This window comes from Apis dorsata, unplaced genomic scaffold, assembly GCF_000469605.1.
Source record: "Apis dorsata unplaced genomic scaffold, Apis dorsata 1.3 scaffold_341, whole genome shotgun sequence".
Taxonomy (NCBI): Eukaryota; Metazoa; Arthropoda; class Insecta; order Hymenoptera; family Apidae; genus Apis; species Apis dorsata.
This window is the reverse complement of record NW_006263608.1, coordinates 315388-330740: the sequence shown is the minus strand read 5'-3', so window position 1 is coordinate 330740 and position 15353 is coordinate 315388. Positions and strand designations below refer to the sequence as shown.

Sequence of the window (15353 nt, the reverse complement as noted above, 5' to 3'; positions counted from 1 at the left end):
AAAAAAAAAAAAAATTAATCGATAATCGAATTCGAGTTCTTTGTTCGCCGAAATGATGCATTTGACGAAAGAGATCGAAGTGAACGAGAAAGGGTACAACGAATCGCGAATCGTCGATAATTACTCAACTTTCCTGTTATTGGACTGTTCCACGATAACTAACGTACGAATCAAGGATTGCTCACGCTTTTTACCACGAGTGTGTAGATTATATAGGAACACCTTGCCGCAATATCTTGGGAGAATACAAGTGAAAGGAACGGGTTATGAACTCGCGATAACTCTTCTAATAGTGGTTTCGTTTTATCTATTTACACTAAATTTTTCTTTATAAAAATTTACCTTGAAACCTCAATTACATTCGATGTTTCACGCTTCACGTATGAATGAACGAGTCACAATCGATTAGCTTTTAAAAATGTACCTTGATCATTTCCATTCTTTACGCTTCTACAATACCCATCCAAAATGTCAGTAAAAGACAAAATTAATTGATTATGAAATTGGTCGAGTCGAAGTCTCGAAATGACTTTAAAAAGATTATTACAATCAATCGAGAACAATTTTTATAAACGAAATCTTTGTAAGGAAGGAAAAATTGATGTTGCGTTTAGCCTAATCGAATCGATCTAGAATTACGAATTCCAGTCATGCCCGTTAAACATCTAAGCTCCAACGGTATTGCCTTTTACTATTGTTACACGCTAACCGATTACCAACGCTCTTATGCAACAATTTCGTTGCCTTCTCAACGGTACATGGGTTCTACACCGCATGCGCGGTGAGATAGCGCATCATTCAGGACGCCATTCATACATCGTGAGGATGCGTTGCACGCGTTGCAATGATACATTTAAAATAAACATCTCTATGTAATCACGTTTACTCAACTTATATAAAAATTGGCGTAAAGCAAACTTGTGCATGGTTTTTTGCAAGGATGCAAGATAAACTTTAAGATTATTAATTTGTATAAGATCTGTTGTTATGAATATTTAATGATACGATACGATATATTCGAAAGAATATAAATAATGTTTGCATATTTTAAGAAATGAAATTTATAAAATTTTGCAAAAGAAATTTTAAAACGATAATTTATCACTTTTCATAATTAGGAATTTATATAAGACAGGTATTGTTTTTTTTTCTTTTTTTCTTTTTTAGATATAAGGTATAAAATTCAAAAATACAAAATTATTTTTGCCGAATGATAAAAAATTTTAATTTAGAATATTCCTGACAAGATAATTCAACAGTAAATATTTCAATTTTTATTTTTAGACTTTATACGAGTGATGTAAGCTTTTTCTACGATTATTTACAATTCTATCCATAGAATATAATAATATCCTTCTCATGAATGACAATTTTGTGTGACACGTTACGCGTAGGATATTTGTATTTAAGACAATTATTGCACAAAATCCATTATGCTAATGTCGAGGGCTATGAAGCGTATAACGTTTGAAAAGTGCACCCAACAAAGCCATTTATTTATGCATTCACCATGATTACCTTCTTGGAATCTTTCATTACCACACTTGTATTATATAAAAATATATTTCTATTATATTGTAAACTTAATTTTTTTTGTCTACTGAAAAATGAATTTCAATCGTGAATTTCAATTTTAAACGTAAATAATATTTATGAAATTTAGAATTTAATTTGCATTTTTTAAATGAAATGAAAAAAATAGGATTAAAGAAAATTTATGACTTGATTTATCTACGTATGTCAATTTTTATTAAAAAAAAGAAAATTTTACTTCATTTCAATTCCATGTATTTTATTTTTATGTTTCTCGATTTAATTTCAGATTGAAAATTCATTTGCTTTGACAGAGAATGAAATCAAACTGAATATGATGCCGCCGAGGTACATTATTATTGCTATATCTCTAATATATGGTGAGTATTTATCATAATCTACTCTGACATTTTTAACATTAATAAAACATTAATTGTAAGTACAGGCAACTCAGCAGCAAGAATAACGCGTATAAACTTTTTTAGATTTATAATAATAAAAATTGCCATCAAACATTAAAAACTATATAAATATATCGTTTTTCTCACTCGAAATTTTTTTTCAACCTCGTCCGTGATACCCATACATATTTTTCACGACACTTCCATCCAACTTGTGCTATTTCTATCGATCGAAAGATTTCGTAGCTAACTCTAAGGCGTAACTTTATTGCCAAATGGCTATTCGTTCCCACACGTTGCCACATGTATCGACGTGTATATACATGGATGCCACGTATTCTTCTGTAATGCAAAGGACTTCGATTCGTAAGCGTTTCGTTACAGCGTCGGATACTTCGGACACGCCATTTCAAATCTACTATGATTCAAATGTAAATTTCGAAGACGAAGACACGAATTTCTCTACAGTACAACAAAGTACTGTAGGAATGGGAACATTTCTTATGCAATTCGAGATTAATTAAAAAAAAAAAAAGGAAAGAACACATCTTCATCTTTTTCTTTTTTATTTTTCGTGTTAATAATAAAATTAACCACGCGTTAAATTACCATACCATATTTCGTAACGCAATACATTACGTAAATGTAATTACATTTTACAATGATTCCTCGCATGACGATCGAATTGTTTACGAGATAATGAGATAAGGAATTTCTTTTTGATTTCACTTTTTATAGTTACAGAATGCGCGACCCAAGTTTACAAGAGTCATTCGGTCGAGACTGCAGTAGTGGTCAAACCGGCAATCGCGAACGATGACTTTATTACACAAACCGTCTACGGATTCTTAGATTTTACTACCACTATTGGGAACACGGTGATGGTGTTCAGCCCGCAAAGCGCGCCATCAGGTATAATTCCACGAATCTCTTTATTCCCAAAGAGAGGGGGGAAGAGCGTCTTTTAATCCAATCCTATCATCTTTCTAAGAGAAAAAAGAAATTTAATAAATCGATAAATTGGATTTTCGTTGGAAAAAATATTTCTAAAGAAATATTTTTAAAATTTGGAAATATGATTCGATGATTTTATTTGTTTATCGGCACCGCTTTTCAGGCGGTGAAAAGGAAAAGAAAAGCAGCGTTTCGATTATCCAAACGAAGCCGAGTGAAACGAAGGAAAAAGTGGCCCCCGCTATTCAACCAAGCAAGACGTACAAGACTAATTCCGAGGAAGAAACGAAAAAACAAGTCAAAGGAACGAAGGTTGTTGTGAATTCAGTGATCGAACAGAACGTCATTAATTCCTCCGAGGATAATGGATTGAGAACTGCAAAAAATCAAGTAAGATTAATGTTAATATTTTTCGTGAATATTAAAAATATTTCGTGTAATATTAATCGAATGAATATTTCGAAATCAAGATTCATTTCATATTTCGATATTGATGAATCCTGTATATTGTATGTATGCGCGTATGTATTTGCAGGAGCCAAAGACTCAAACTCAAGCGATGACAAAAAGTCCTGTAGTTTCCTCGCAAGTGCAAATAAAGTCGAAGGATGAAGCGCCCGTGATTAAGAACAATCTTGCGGAACCCGAATATGATTTCCTTTCGAAGCAACCTACGGAAATAGTCGATGAGACGTACAAGGTAAATAAATTCGAATGTAAAAAAAAAAAATTTTATTAAAATTTTCAACTGTCAGAAGTCTCTCGAATTATTATTATTATTATTATTATTATTATTATTATTATTATTATTATTATTGGTATTCTATTTGAGGCTTTAAGAATTAATCTGTTGCGAATAGAATTAGAATTTTTCGATTTTTTTCTTTTTTGGTTATAGTATTTTTATGGTATTTTCGAATAATAAAACTCGTATGCGCAACAAAATTATGGAAAAATTCTTCCGTGTTCCAAGCCATTGAGCACTAATATAATTTTATCGAGTTCTTGCATGTTATTAACATTGACACGAATTGTTGGTTGTATATAAATAGATACGAGATAAGTCAACTGAACCAGAAAATCTAGTTCTTTCCAGCTGTTAAATTAATAGATTCTAATATTTTCATTATTAAAATTAAGAAAGATAGATAATTTATCGTGTTTTACGCGGTAATAAATTATATTTCTTATAATATTATGTATTTACAAGTACGCGAGATAATAAGATGATAAGATAATTTTCCTTTGATTGAAATTCATTGATATATATATATATATATATATATATATATTTGTTCATCCGTTTATTAATTTATTAATGTGCAATAATCGGTCATGAACCACGTGAAAGTTGTATCTCATCGTTAGATCGCATTCTGATAAACGATTTCACCATTGAAACTCATCGATTTATACTTAAAGTTCATTCGATAAAAATCTATCTACCTAATGCGTCATACAAGAAAAATGTCGATTCCTATAGTAAGATTCAATCAACATCGTCTCAACTCTCTAACTTAAATTATTTAAAACATTTACTTATAACATTAACAATCCATTTCCAAAATTTCTTATTATATTTTAACGAATATCGAATCGAATTTTAATTAAAATAATTAATTCAAGATCAAAATCATAACATTAACAACTCATTTCCAAAATTTTTAATCTTAGCATATTATAATATTTTAATCGAATCATTTTAATGAAAGTATTTTAATTAATATAACAATCGCAAAATATTAAATTAATTCAAGATCAAAATCAATGTCCATTTTTTAATCTTGCAGTTGATCAATTTGAGGCCATCGTCAAAAGCTCACGGGAAACCGAGGCCGACTGGTCGTCGGGAGAAAGAGAATCCAACTGGGCTGGTCACGAAGCTCGGTGGAACTATCGTTAAAGATGGACTGACTACTGTTCACGAAACAAGCGTGATCGGTACTTACATAAATGGGAAATACGCCCAGGTGCTTCAGAGCTCGTCGAGAATACTCTCTGGCACGCCGCCGGTTCCAGAAGGCAAAATCCGTCCCTCGAGCACGCAACGTATCTTAAAGACTATCGGGCCTCAACAGGGAAAGTTGAAACCGCAATTGGAGCCCACACCAACCCATCCGCAAGAAGAATCATCCTTACCTCTTGAAGTTTTGTTTAGCGCTCCGGCTGGTAAACCATAAAATTTTGATAAAATTTTTATTAGATTCCCTTCTTTCTTCCGCGCTTTAAGAAGAATATAAGATTTATTATTATAAAAGAAAAATAAAAATTCTTAATTATCGATCTTTACGATATTATTACGATATTATATTATATTGTTTTTTTTTATAATATAATATATATTAGTTGGTAGAGAAAATACTGTTCGATGAGATTTAAATATTATTTTTTCCGTTTATTAGGTTCCACGATAAGAAGTACTCGAAAAAATTCAACTCCAAATTCATCGCGGCCGAAATTCCGGAATAAAATCAACGATGATTACGAGAACAGTGGGGAAGTGCAAAAATCGAAGCCGACCAAGAATCGTAGCAACACTACCTCAAGGCCAAGTTACAAGTTAGTACCGTAACGAACAAAATTCATTATGACGATCACTATGAATCGAGAAAATCGATAATTGAACATTTTTCGATCAGAAATCGAAATCCTCCGACAACGACCACCGAACCGCCCATCACTCGCCGCCGCACCGGTTTCAGGCCCAACAATCAACCTTCGAGTTTGCCTTCGAAGCAGAGTAACAAAGGTAAGAACGAGCAGCAACCAATAGCTTCGAACCCTTTGCCGAAACCGAAGTTGCCAAGAACCCAAGGCCGTTGGTCCTACAAGACGACGCCCAAGCCGAGGATAGCTATTCGAAAGCAAGTGGATATCGAGGAGGATCAACGAAGCTCGTTATCCGTCGAAAGTAGCACAACTGAGGCTCCATCTGGCGTGGACGAGGGGAAGATTACCGTTGCATCCTCGCCCCCCTTGCCAACAACGTCCACCTCGGTGGCGAGCGGCCAAGCGGTTAACAGTCAGAGAAAAATTCAAGAGACGGGAAACGACGATGAATTGGACCCGAGCGAAAGCGAGGACGTGGCCAGCGTGAGCGTTCAGGATCAACATTCCGAGCAACAAATTTTACCGATCGAAACGATCAATGTCGAGATCTCGACGGCCGCCGATATGAGCAACGTGTATTTCGAAATTGCCACTATTAAATCGCCATACACATTCCAGGTAAATAAGAGAGAAACCTATGTTCCTATCTTCATTGTATTACAAATTTTCTCGTTTCATATAATATATCGTTTATTATAACGCAGGTTGGAACGCTCAGGAATACTCGTTACGTGACGGTTACCTCGACGATGAAGAAATCATTTTCAACGATGGATCCGTCCACCACGATATCCCCGACAGAACCATTAACCGAAAATTTGCTCGCGAATACGGGAGCGGCGTACGAAACGACGTTGCCATTGGACTCGGCTGTGGCAACTCTTCCAGCAATATCTTTGGAAACCGGACAAGCGACACCACCTTTAGAGACATTGACTGAAACATTCTCCACAACTCAAACGTTGCTCAAAACTCATCTACTCCCGGTTGTTTCCGGCAATAACACGACCAAAATCACTCTCGTTCAAACGTATAACATAGCGCGAGTTGTCACGGCAACGAAGACATTGCCGCCCATGGACATCTACCAGTTTATTCCAAGCAAAGCGTTGAACGAGTTCAACTCGAAACTGGACGAAGCAGGTAGCGAACTTCATCTAGAGTTGGATGTCGGTGACGAAGACAGGGACGACGACGACATTCCTAAAAGAGTGGTGGCTCCTAGCAACGACATGGACGCAGACTTGGAACCCTTTAAATCGATTTCCTCGTCGAAAGTGAAGTCTATGGAGACGCAGACTGCCTCCATAGAGTCCCAATTGACTCCAGATCAATTGGCTCTGTTAAAATATTTCGGTCAACAGCAACCACAAGTGATCACCACGTCGCGACCAATCGTCGTCCTCGACACTCTCTACGAGTCCCACGTGATCCCGGTAGTGAACAACGGAAACACGATATACTCGACGTTGTCGAGGCCAGTCGGGACCGTGCCACGCACGTCCTACGAATATGGAACATCCACTATAGCACCTGTTTTATCGCCTCAGTTGCCCCCACAATTGCCCCCCCAATTGCCACTATTCCCGCAGCAACCGCAGTTCACGGTGACCAGCGCTCCACTGATCACTCAAACTCTTGCAACGCTCTCCGATTCGAAAGTGTTGAAACTCACTTTCGGGGCGAAGACTGCTTACACCACGTTATTCTCGAGTAGGATAGTGCCCACTGAAATTACCACCTACGTCACGACAACCGTTCCTGTTCAACCGACGGTCGCACCTTTCCCTGGCTATTATCCACCGCCTGTCGGCTATCCACCTTTCCCATTCGTGGGATAAAGTTTCGCGCAGGTTCGCGCTTCAACGTGCGGAGAAATATACGAATGAAGAAATAATAGGGAATGTTATTTTCCGAATGTTGTTTTTGTGGAGGGGAAAGGAGAAAAAAGGAACAGTTTGGATCGGATAAATCATCGAAAGATCGTGAAAGTGATCGGGAAAAAAATAAATAAATAAATAAAATGACAATGACAACTTTATACGGATATGTATAGAAATTATAGTGGAGAAATGCATTATTATTCGATCGATCAATTTTCCAATTTTTAGTGATCAGATATTTGGTGCCTTGGTGTAATTTTATTTAAGATATTTAAAATCTAGCGTTTAACGTACGTAATACGTAAGGTACGAGTTATTCTAGGAGGAATAATGATTTCTCGCGTGCTAATCGAAATAGCTCTTTACAGATCTGTAATATATTTTTTAAGATTCGTTTATATTCGTTTATATTCATGGGTTATAATGCGACATGCAATACATCATTTACGACAAGACGAAGTTCAAGTTTTGAAATCAAATTTAAAAGTAATAAAAATACGATTTTTTTTTTAATAAAAGATAGAATAATAAAATATTTCTTAATAGTGTCATACGTTTACAAAGACTGATTAATTTTAAAGAAAATTATATATGTTTGATATATTTAGAGGTATACAGGTATTAAATATGTGTCTTATGATTATTCAAAAAAGGTATAACAATTTTTCTTCTTAAATTAATCGTTTATCGTGTTGCATGCCACATTATAATACATGAGCAATTTAATCAAACAAAAAGATTACAAGTTCAAACGACGTTTTATGATCTTTATTATGCGCTATTTCAATATTTGTGTGTATCTACAGATACGTCTATAAATTAAAGTGCATGACTTAATAAGTGAAAAATAAATATTATTGGTATAAATATAAATGGTTATTTAGAGATATTTAGAATTGATATTTTTCTCATTTCTTTTTTTTCTTATTTTAAAGCAAAATTTTACGAATTTTCTTTTTCGTTAAATATAAATCTGCAAATGAACTAAGTATTGATTACAAATTAATACGATACTTTTAAAAAATATATTTTATAAAAATTATAATTAAATCAGAAACAAATTAATTAATATCGTATTATATACATTTATACACAATGTTCAAAAATTGAATTAATTTCTTGAAAAATAACTTAACGTTTTAGATAATAATATATAAAATTTAATTAATATATAACATGCAAATATCGAAAACGAATTATAATTTAGAAAAATTATTTTGTACGTTTATTCGATGTATAGAAATATATTAATTGGCCGATAATAAAAACATTGTATATAAATTTACAATTATAGTGACTACGATATTAGTATTGTATATTAAAAATTTTGTAAATAAAGTAAATACGTATGTAAAACCAATACATATATATTTTTTGCTTTATCAAAAACTAGAATATATTTAATTAATTAATAGTCGTTTTAAACAATATGAAATTCTATTTTTATATTTTATATTCATTCAAAAACACTAGTTGATAGAATATTTATTATATTAGGTGTAAAATGTGATTGGAACATTGGTTAACTGAAAATTCCTGAAGTAATTTCAAGCAACATTTTCCTTTGCAAAAAACTTTGTTTTTCCCTTCTTTTCAATTCTCTTTGTCGTTCTCTCTCTTCCTATTCTCCTTATTCGAATGAATATCTTCTATATATTGTAATTATTGTAAATATTATTTATCGTTCGTTTGTTAAAAAAGTAATTATTCGTTTTGAATAATTCATCAATAATTCAACAATTTTCCTCGATATATTGTTTGTTGGATTTGTTCGTGGCAAATATTCTTATATTATCGTGGTAACTTAATTAATCGACACACGATTGGCCAATATACAAAATTTTTGCAAAGGAAAATTTAACTCGTTGAAATTATCTCGAGAATCTTCAGTTATCTAGTTCTCACATTTTTGGAACATTCTATATATGTAAAAATAAAAATATAAATTGCGTTAAAAAAAATATTCTATATAATTTCCATCCGTTCGAAATTTTGGACTCAATTATCTATCGTAACTATTCGTTATTACAAAAATGTTTCGAGTAAAATTTAAACTCGAATTAAAATATATGATTTAAAATAAAAAAAAAAAAATTAACAAAATTGAGCTTCCTTAAGTACCTCTATGTGATTTAAAAAAAGATTATATCAAATTATGTTGAAACAAAATAAATTCTACTATTAAAAATTTGATAGATAATTGCAAAAATTTCAAATGGAATATCTTGTATATTATACCTATTCCGCATATTTCTCGGAAAAAATGTTTTAAATTTGTTACAATTCGTCAGTCTATTTTTTTTTTTTTTCCTTTATAGGTTTCCATTCATTTCATGAATGGATTACATTAATACACGTTATTATGAAATGTGATGTAATGAAAATGAAAATTACCATTAAATTACTATAAATTAACGTTTAAATGTGATATATTGTTCTTCTTTTTTAATAGCTCGGACCAATGTTAGAGTAAGGGCTGTTATTATTATCTGGAAAATTTTATTTATGAAATATAACGAATTACAAGTTACAATCTATTTTTAATACTCATCTATTTATGAATATGGTTGATCCCTTACATGGAGCATGCATAGAGCCAATGCTAAACCAGCCAGCCAACCCGATCTTCCTTCCAAAAACCATGAAATTTCTTCGACGCATCCGTAAAAGAAAGCATTTCCAGTAACCGTATTCCTACATTCAGTGGGCAATGGTTTTTTCAAAGTTAAATAATCCATCGGACCGTCGGCACCGCAACAACCGATCTATATTAAAATTAATTTTATATTTGATTAAATATATGCAAAATTATTATAAAAAAATTATTATATTTGAAATTAATTATTTCAACATAGAAGAAAAAATAGATATTAATTTCCATTATTTGATTAATATTCATTAATATAATAAAGTAAATGAAAAGAAAATTGAAATTTTTTTTTCTATACATTATCATTAAATAATATAATATAATGTCTTACGCTTTCTTGAATCAATTGTAGAATATACGTTGCTTTTGGGTCTTGATAATTATTAATGAGAGCTGTCATAGATCGTCGTATAAGAGGTTGAATTTTACTGTCGTAGGTTGAATAATCGAGGAGAATTGATGTTCCTACCAAGCCGAGGACATAGGAAAATAATTGCAATCCTGCATACTTGAAAAATAAATAATAAATTTTTAATATTTCTTTCATATAAATACGAGATATTTTTCTCTAATTTAAAATTTAAAATATATAATAAAATTATTTTTCAAGAAACAAAATGTTTTTTATAGATATTTAAATTATTTTTTAAGCTGATAATAATAATGTATATATATCTTACAATGTAGAGACCAAGAATATGTTCCATAAGAGCAACTCCACAGCCAATGAATGTGATAATTACGATAAATATCGAAGCCGCAAGTAAGATATAAATGCCGATATAAAATTCATATATCTCGAGAAAATTGACCCATTCTTGGAAATTTGGATCCAACCTTAACCACATGCATAATCCAAACATTGAACTCCCAAGTAACTAAGAAATGTGTAACAATATTTAAAAAATTATTTCAAATAATTGAAATAAGTTCTACATTTTAATTTTAATCAATGACAATATATATAATATAATTTAAAAATATTTAATAGTAATCAATTTAATTTAATAAAAAAAAAAAGAAAGAATAAAAGGAGAATTATAAGGACATAAAAAGAAGGAATATTTTATCGAATTATTTTATTTCATTTCTAATATTTAGTTTTAACCCATTACACTTTTATATTCACGCTGATAAATACAGATATGATTGTTACAAATCTGACTCATATTGATATAAACATAACGAAGATATAGTACTCATATCTTAATATAAATTATTTTAAACTAAATTGCATTCTTATACACATTTAGGAATGTAGTAATAATATTAATCAACTATTAATCAAATATTAAATATTACACGAGATTTCAAATTTATTTAATTCAAATTTAATTTTAATTATATAAATTTAATTTTCGTTATTTAATTATGTCATTAGGTCGAACATTAGATTAATTGAATTAAAAATAATAATGAATAAATCTTTATTTGATAATTAAATATTAATTTTAACATTAGATAACAATATGTTCGAAACATAATCATACTACTTCTTAAAGTATTTTTTACTTACCCATATGATGGCATTCAAGCAGAAAATAATAAATTTTATACACTGAATTCGTTGCTCTAATTGAGGTCCAGAAGTTTTGGCAATCATCGTTTAAAAATTTATTTTATCAACTGGATATTTCAAATAAATTTTACGCTCAAAAATATACGTTTTAATAAGAATTTTTTTCGTGAAAATCACTGTAATAAAATGATATCAAAACGTGAACACTAGTTATGAACGTATTCTCGACAATATACACCTGATTCTTTTAGCTAGTATTCTCTTTATCGCTGACAAATATAAGATAACTGGATAAGCGCGTCCTAGATAAAAAGAATCGCTGCAAATGATTCATTACAGGAAATTATTATTGGAATAACTCGATTTAAAAAAAAAGCTAAAGACGATTTATTGATATTTCTTATTCATCTGGAAAAATATATATTGTTGAAAAGTGAATTCGAAAATAAAAACACTATAATTGATAATTGAATATATCGATAAATTAATATTAAGAATTTATTTATTTGTAATTGGTATTATACATATGTATCAATATTTTTAAAAAGTATTAAAAAAGAATTTATATCCAACATCAAATAAATTTTAATATTCATAATAAAAATTAAACATTATTAGATTCGCTGTAAACAATATAATAAAATAATAATTAAAATTTAAATTAATTTTAATTAATCATAGTTTATACAATATCGTCAATAATATTGCATAAAAATTTCACATTATTATGTTAATTGTTTAAAGAATTCTGCTGAATAAAGTCTTTTGTGTATAACAAAATTAAAAGAAAAAAATTAATTTTTAAAATTAAGTTAATATCAATATAATAACTAACTTAATAATATAATATTTATGATAATTAAATTATCTTAAATATTTATCTTAAACTATTTTAATATATAATAATTACAATTCTGGCCAAAATTTCATTTTTTATGCTTATTAATAATTACGTAGACTAGTCATGCGTAATCATACGCGGGTTAATTTGATAGCATTCGACACAACACAAGCTAGGCAACAGCATCCTACGAGTGTAATACTCCTATGATGCTTGCGATATGGAACAAAGACATTTCAGCATCAGCATCAGAAATGGTTTCTAAAATGAATATACAGTTGAGAAGTGGGGATGTAGCGTCAAGCAAGACATTAAGCTTTGCTGATGTGGAAGTCCGAGTAAGCTGAACTAAAACTAAAAAAGAAGCTATCATTAGTACTTTTAATATTTAAAATTCCAATAATTTTGTTTATTTGCCAATTTTGGATACTCTTTTCATATTCTCGTGCTCACGTGCGTTATGCAAGAATTCATGCTTCTCCAAATTCTGATTGGTTTTTCTTTCTTGGCAACGGCAATTCCAAAGCCGGAAAATGATCACAAGCCGCGAGTTATTAATAAGGTTTGTTTGTAGTTTTTATGCTTCAAAATATTTAGATATCTTTACAATAAAAGACTTTCATTTTCAGTTATTCAAAAATGAAAACAATTTCTTTGATAATATATACAAATTTTTTGTACATAACCTTATGTTAAAATAATTTTATACATATAATATATACTTTTTTCATAATATTTTCTTTTTTATGCTAAAGTTTATTAAGATAAATATCATATATATTGTGAATGAATATTTAATTCAAATAATTATGCATTTATTTATATCTTTTTTTCACATTTTTTCTAAATAAGATTTATTTTAGGAACCAAACAATGAAGAACATTATGTCAATTCTCAACATAATCCTGCCTATGATCATGAAGTTTTTTTAGGTGAAGAAGCAAAAACTTTTGATCAGCTTACTCCTGAAGAAAGTACAAGAAGATTAGGAATAATAGTTGATAAAATAGATAAAGATAATGATGGCTATGTTACTGGAGAAGAACTTAAAGATTGGATATTATATTCTCAACGGCGTTATATACGGAATAATATTGAACATCAATGGAAATCTCATAATCCTGAAGAAAAAGAGAAACTTCCATGGACAGAATATTTAGCAATGGTTTATGGAGATATGGATGAACAGGAAGCAGAAAATCATGAAAAATCTAAAGATAATACTTTTTCATATGCTGCTATGCTTAAAAAAGATCGTAGACGTTGGACAGCTGCAGATTTAGATGGTGATGATGCTCTTACAAAAGAAGAGTTTGCTGCTTTCCTTCATGTAGAAGAAGCTGATCATACAAAGGATATTGTAGTATTAGAAACCATGGAAGATATTGATAAAGATGGTGATGGCAAAATATCTCTTTCAGAATATATTGGTATTTTTATTTTTCTTTATATTTAATTTATATAAACATTTGTTGGAGATTATTTAAAATCAATTTTTTATTAAACAATTTAATATTTTTTTTATTTAGGTGATGTATATGATGGTGCAGAAGGTGAAGAAGAACCAGAGTGGGTAAAAAATGAAAAAGAGCAATTTTCTATGTATCGTGATAAAGATGGTGATGGTTTCTTAGATTTGGAAGAGGTGATATATATATTTTTGCATATAAAATATATATTCTATCTATTAAAATGCAATCATATAATCTATCTATTAAAATGCGATCAATTTTTATTTAATTAAATATTTTGATTTAGGTTAAAACTTGGATTATTCCAGCTGATTTTGATCATGCAGAGGCAGAATCTCGTCATCTCATATTTGAAGCAGATACAGATGCAGATCAAAAACTTACTAAAGATGAAATATTGAAAAAATACGATATTTTTGTTGGTTCTCAAGCAACTGATTTTGGTGAAGCATTAACTAGACATGATGAATTCTAATATCATACATAATTTTCGAATAATACTCTTAGAAATAAACAAAATAACATAATTGAAATATGAAGAACATTTATAAAGCATTTATTAGAGATATTTATCTTTACTAATAGATTAAGAATCGAAAATGGCTGATTTTTATTTACCTCATTGTAAACAAAAAATCATTACATCAAAATGTAAATATATATTAATCATTGTAATAAATTTCAAATATTTTAAATATTGTCTCCCTTATTAAAATAATTATTTATTATATTATATTATAATTATTTATTATAATGATATAATTATTAATTAGTATTCTAGTATGTTTCTACATACATAATATTAATTGTAATTTTCTCTTTAATCTTTATCTAGTTCAATATGATAATATACAATGAATAGCTGATACATCACTATGATAATGCTTAATTTTATCAGATAAGCTCTATAAATTGAATATGGTCAATGAAATGATTAGTAAAGTAAAATATTGAAAACATCAAAATGATGAAAATTTATTTTTGTGTATTTTTAATTATTTATAAAGGATACTTATTATCAGGTAATGATATTTGAAATAATTAATTTTTGCAATTCTGTAAAAGAATTAGAAAAGAATAGTAAAATAATATTTGTCATATATTTTGTAGTTAATGGACAAAGTTGCTTTGAATATACATGGATAGCTCCAATATTTGAAAATTCTAATAAGTATAATTGTTCATCAATCAGAAATAGCCCTTGCATTTCTCCCCCTTTTTATACAGGTAAAAATATTTTTTTTTATATAATAGATTTTTTTTTAATCTAACTTTTATATAAAATAATAATAATAATAATAATAATATATTTTTATTTATATTAATAATACTTATTTCAAATTTATATATTAATTTATATATATTTTTAATTAACAACTAATATATATAATAATACCATATAATACTATATACAATAATTATTAATTTTATTTTAGAAAAACCACCAGATGTAAATCAATTGTGGGAAACAAAACAAAAATTATGTTCT

General features: G+C 29.4%; 4 protein-coding genes across 4 annotated transcripts in view; 3 read left to right on the top strand and 1 right to left on the bottom strand.

Annotated features, from left to right (window-relative positions):
• Positions 1 to 7513, top strand: part of LOC102680763 (flocculation protein FLO11) — an 18334-nt gene extending 10821 nt beyond the window's left edge. Inside the window, exons 2-9 of the mRNA XM_006618119.2 lie at positions 1823 to 1913; positions 2673 to 2846; positions 3052 to 3278; positions 3424 to 3588; positions 4679 to 5057; positions 5291 to 5447; positions 5528 to 6116; positions 6203 to 7513. Coding sequence (XP_006618182.1) covers positions 1868 to 1913; positions 2673 to 2846; positions 3052 to 3278; positions 3424 to 3588; positions 4679 to 5057; positions 5291 to 5447; positions 5528 to 6116; positions 6203 to 7339 — 2874 coding nt within the window. The 5' untranslated portion in view covers positions 1823 to 1867 and the 3' untranslated portion in view covers positions 7340 to 7513. The remainder of the gene's footprint in view (positions 1 to 1822; positions 1914 to 2672; positions 2847 to 3051; positions 3279 to 3423; positions 3589 to 4678; positions 5058 to 5290; positions 5448 to 5527; positions 6117 to 6202) is intronic.
• Positions 7514 to 9679: 2166 nt separating this feature from the next.
• LOC102680906 (tetraspanin-2A) lies at positions 9680 to 11874 on the bottom strand. The gene is made up of 5 exons (XM_006618120.2): positions 11548 to 11874; positions 10712 to 10909; positions 10363 to 10539; positions 9961 to 10146; positions 9680 to 9870 (listed from the first exon to the last, which is right to left on the bottom strand). The coding sequence occupies exons 1-5, from the start codon at positions 11632 to 11634 to the stop codon at positions 9793 to 9795; spliced, it is 726 nt and encodes a 241-aa protein (XP_006618183.1). The 5' UTR covers positions 11635 to 11874; the 3' UTR covers positions 9680 to 9792.
• Positions 11875 to 12506: 632 nt separating this feature from the next.
• Positions 12507 to 14559, top strand: LOC102681210 (calumenin). The gene is made up of 4 exons (XM_006618123.2): positions 12507 to 12953; positions 13255 to 13822; positions 13922 to 14037; positions 14151 to 14559. The coding sequence occupies exons 1-4, from the start codon at positions 12852 to 12854 to the stop codon at positions 14337 to 14339; spliced, it is 975 nt and encodes a 324-aa protein (XP_006618186.1). The 5' UTR covers positions 12507 to 12851; the 3' UTR covers positions 14340 to 14559.
• A 166-nt stretch (positions 14560 to 14725) lies between these two features.
• Positions 14726 to 15353, top strand: part of LOC116185939 — a 1893-nt gene continuing 1265 nt past the window's right edge. The window contains exons 1-3 of the mRNA XM_031511669.1: positions 14726 to 14886; positions 14975 to 15091; positions 15301 to 15352. Coding sequence (XP_031367529.1) covers positions 14829 to 14886; positions 14975 to 15091; positions 15301 to 15352 — 227 coding nt within the window. The 5' untranslated portion in view covers positions 14726 to 14828. The remainder of the gene's footprint in view (positions 14887 to 14974; positions 15092 to 15300; position 15353) is intronic.

Bases quoted from the DNA above. Each gene is read 5' to 3' on its own strand.
- LOC102680906 (XM_006618120.2), bottom strand. From the start codon at position 11,634: ATGATTGCCAAAACTTCTGGACCTCAATTAGAGCAACGAATTCAGTGT. The intron at 10,540-10,711 runs GTAAGATATATA...TTATTTTTCAAG, and splicing joins ATATTCTTGGTCTCTACATT to TATGCAGGATTGCAATTATT. The intron at 10,147-10,362 runs GTAAGACATTAT...ATTTTAATATAG, and splicing joins TACAATTGATTCAAGAAAGC to ATCGGTTGTTGCGGTGCCGA.
- LOC102681210 (XM_006618123.2), top strand. From the start codon at position 12,852: ATGCAAGAATTCATGCTTCTCCAAATTCTGATTGGTTTTTCTTTCTTG. The intron at 13,823-13,921 runs GTATTTTTATTT...TTTTTTATTTAG, and splicing joins ATCTCTTTCAGAATATATTG to GTGATGTATATGATGGTGCA. The intron at 14,038-14,150 runs GTGATATATATA...ATTTTGATTTAG, and splicing joins GTTTCTTAGATTTGGAAGAG to GTTAAAACTTGGATTATTCC.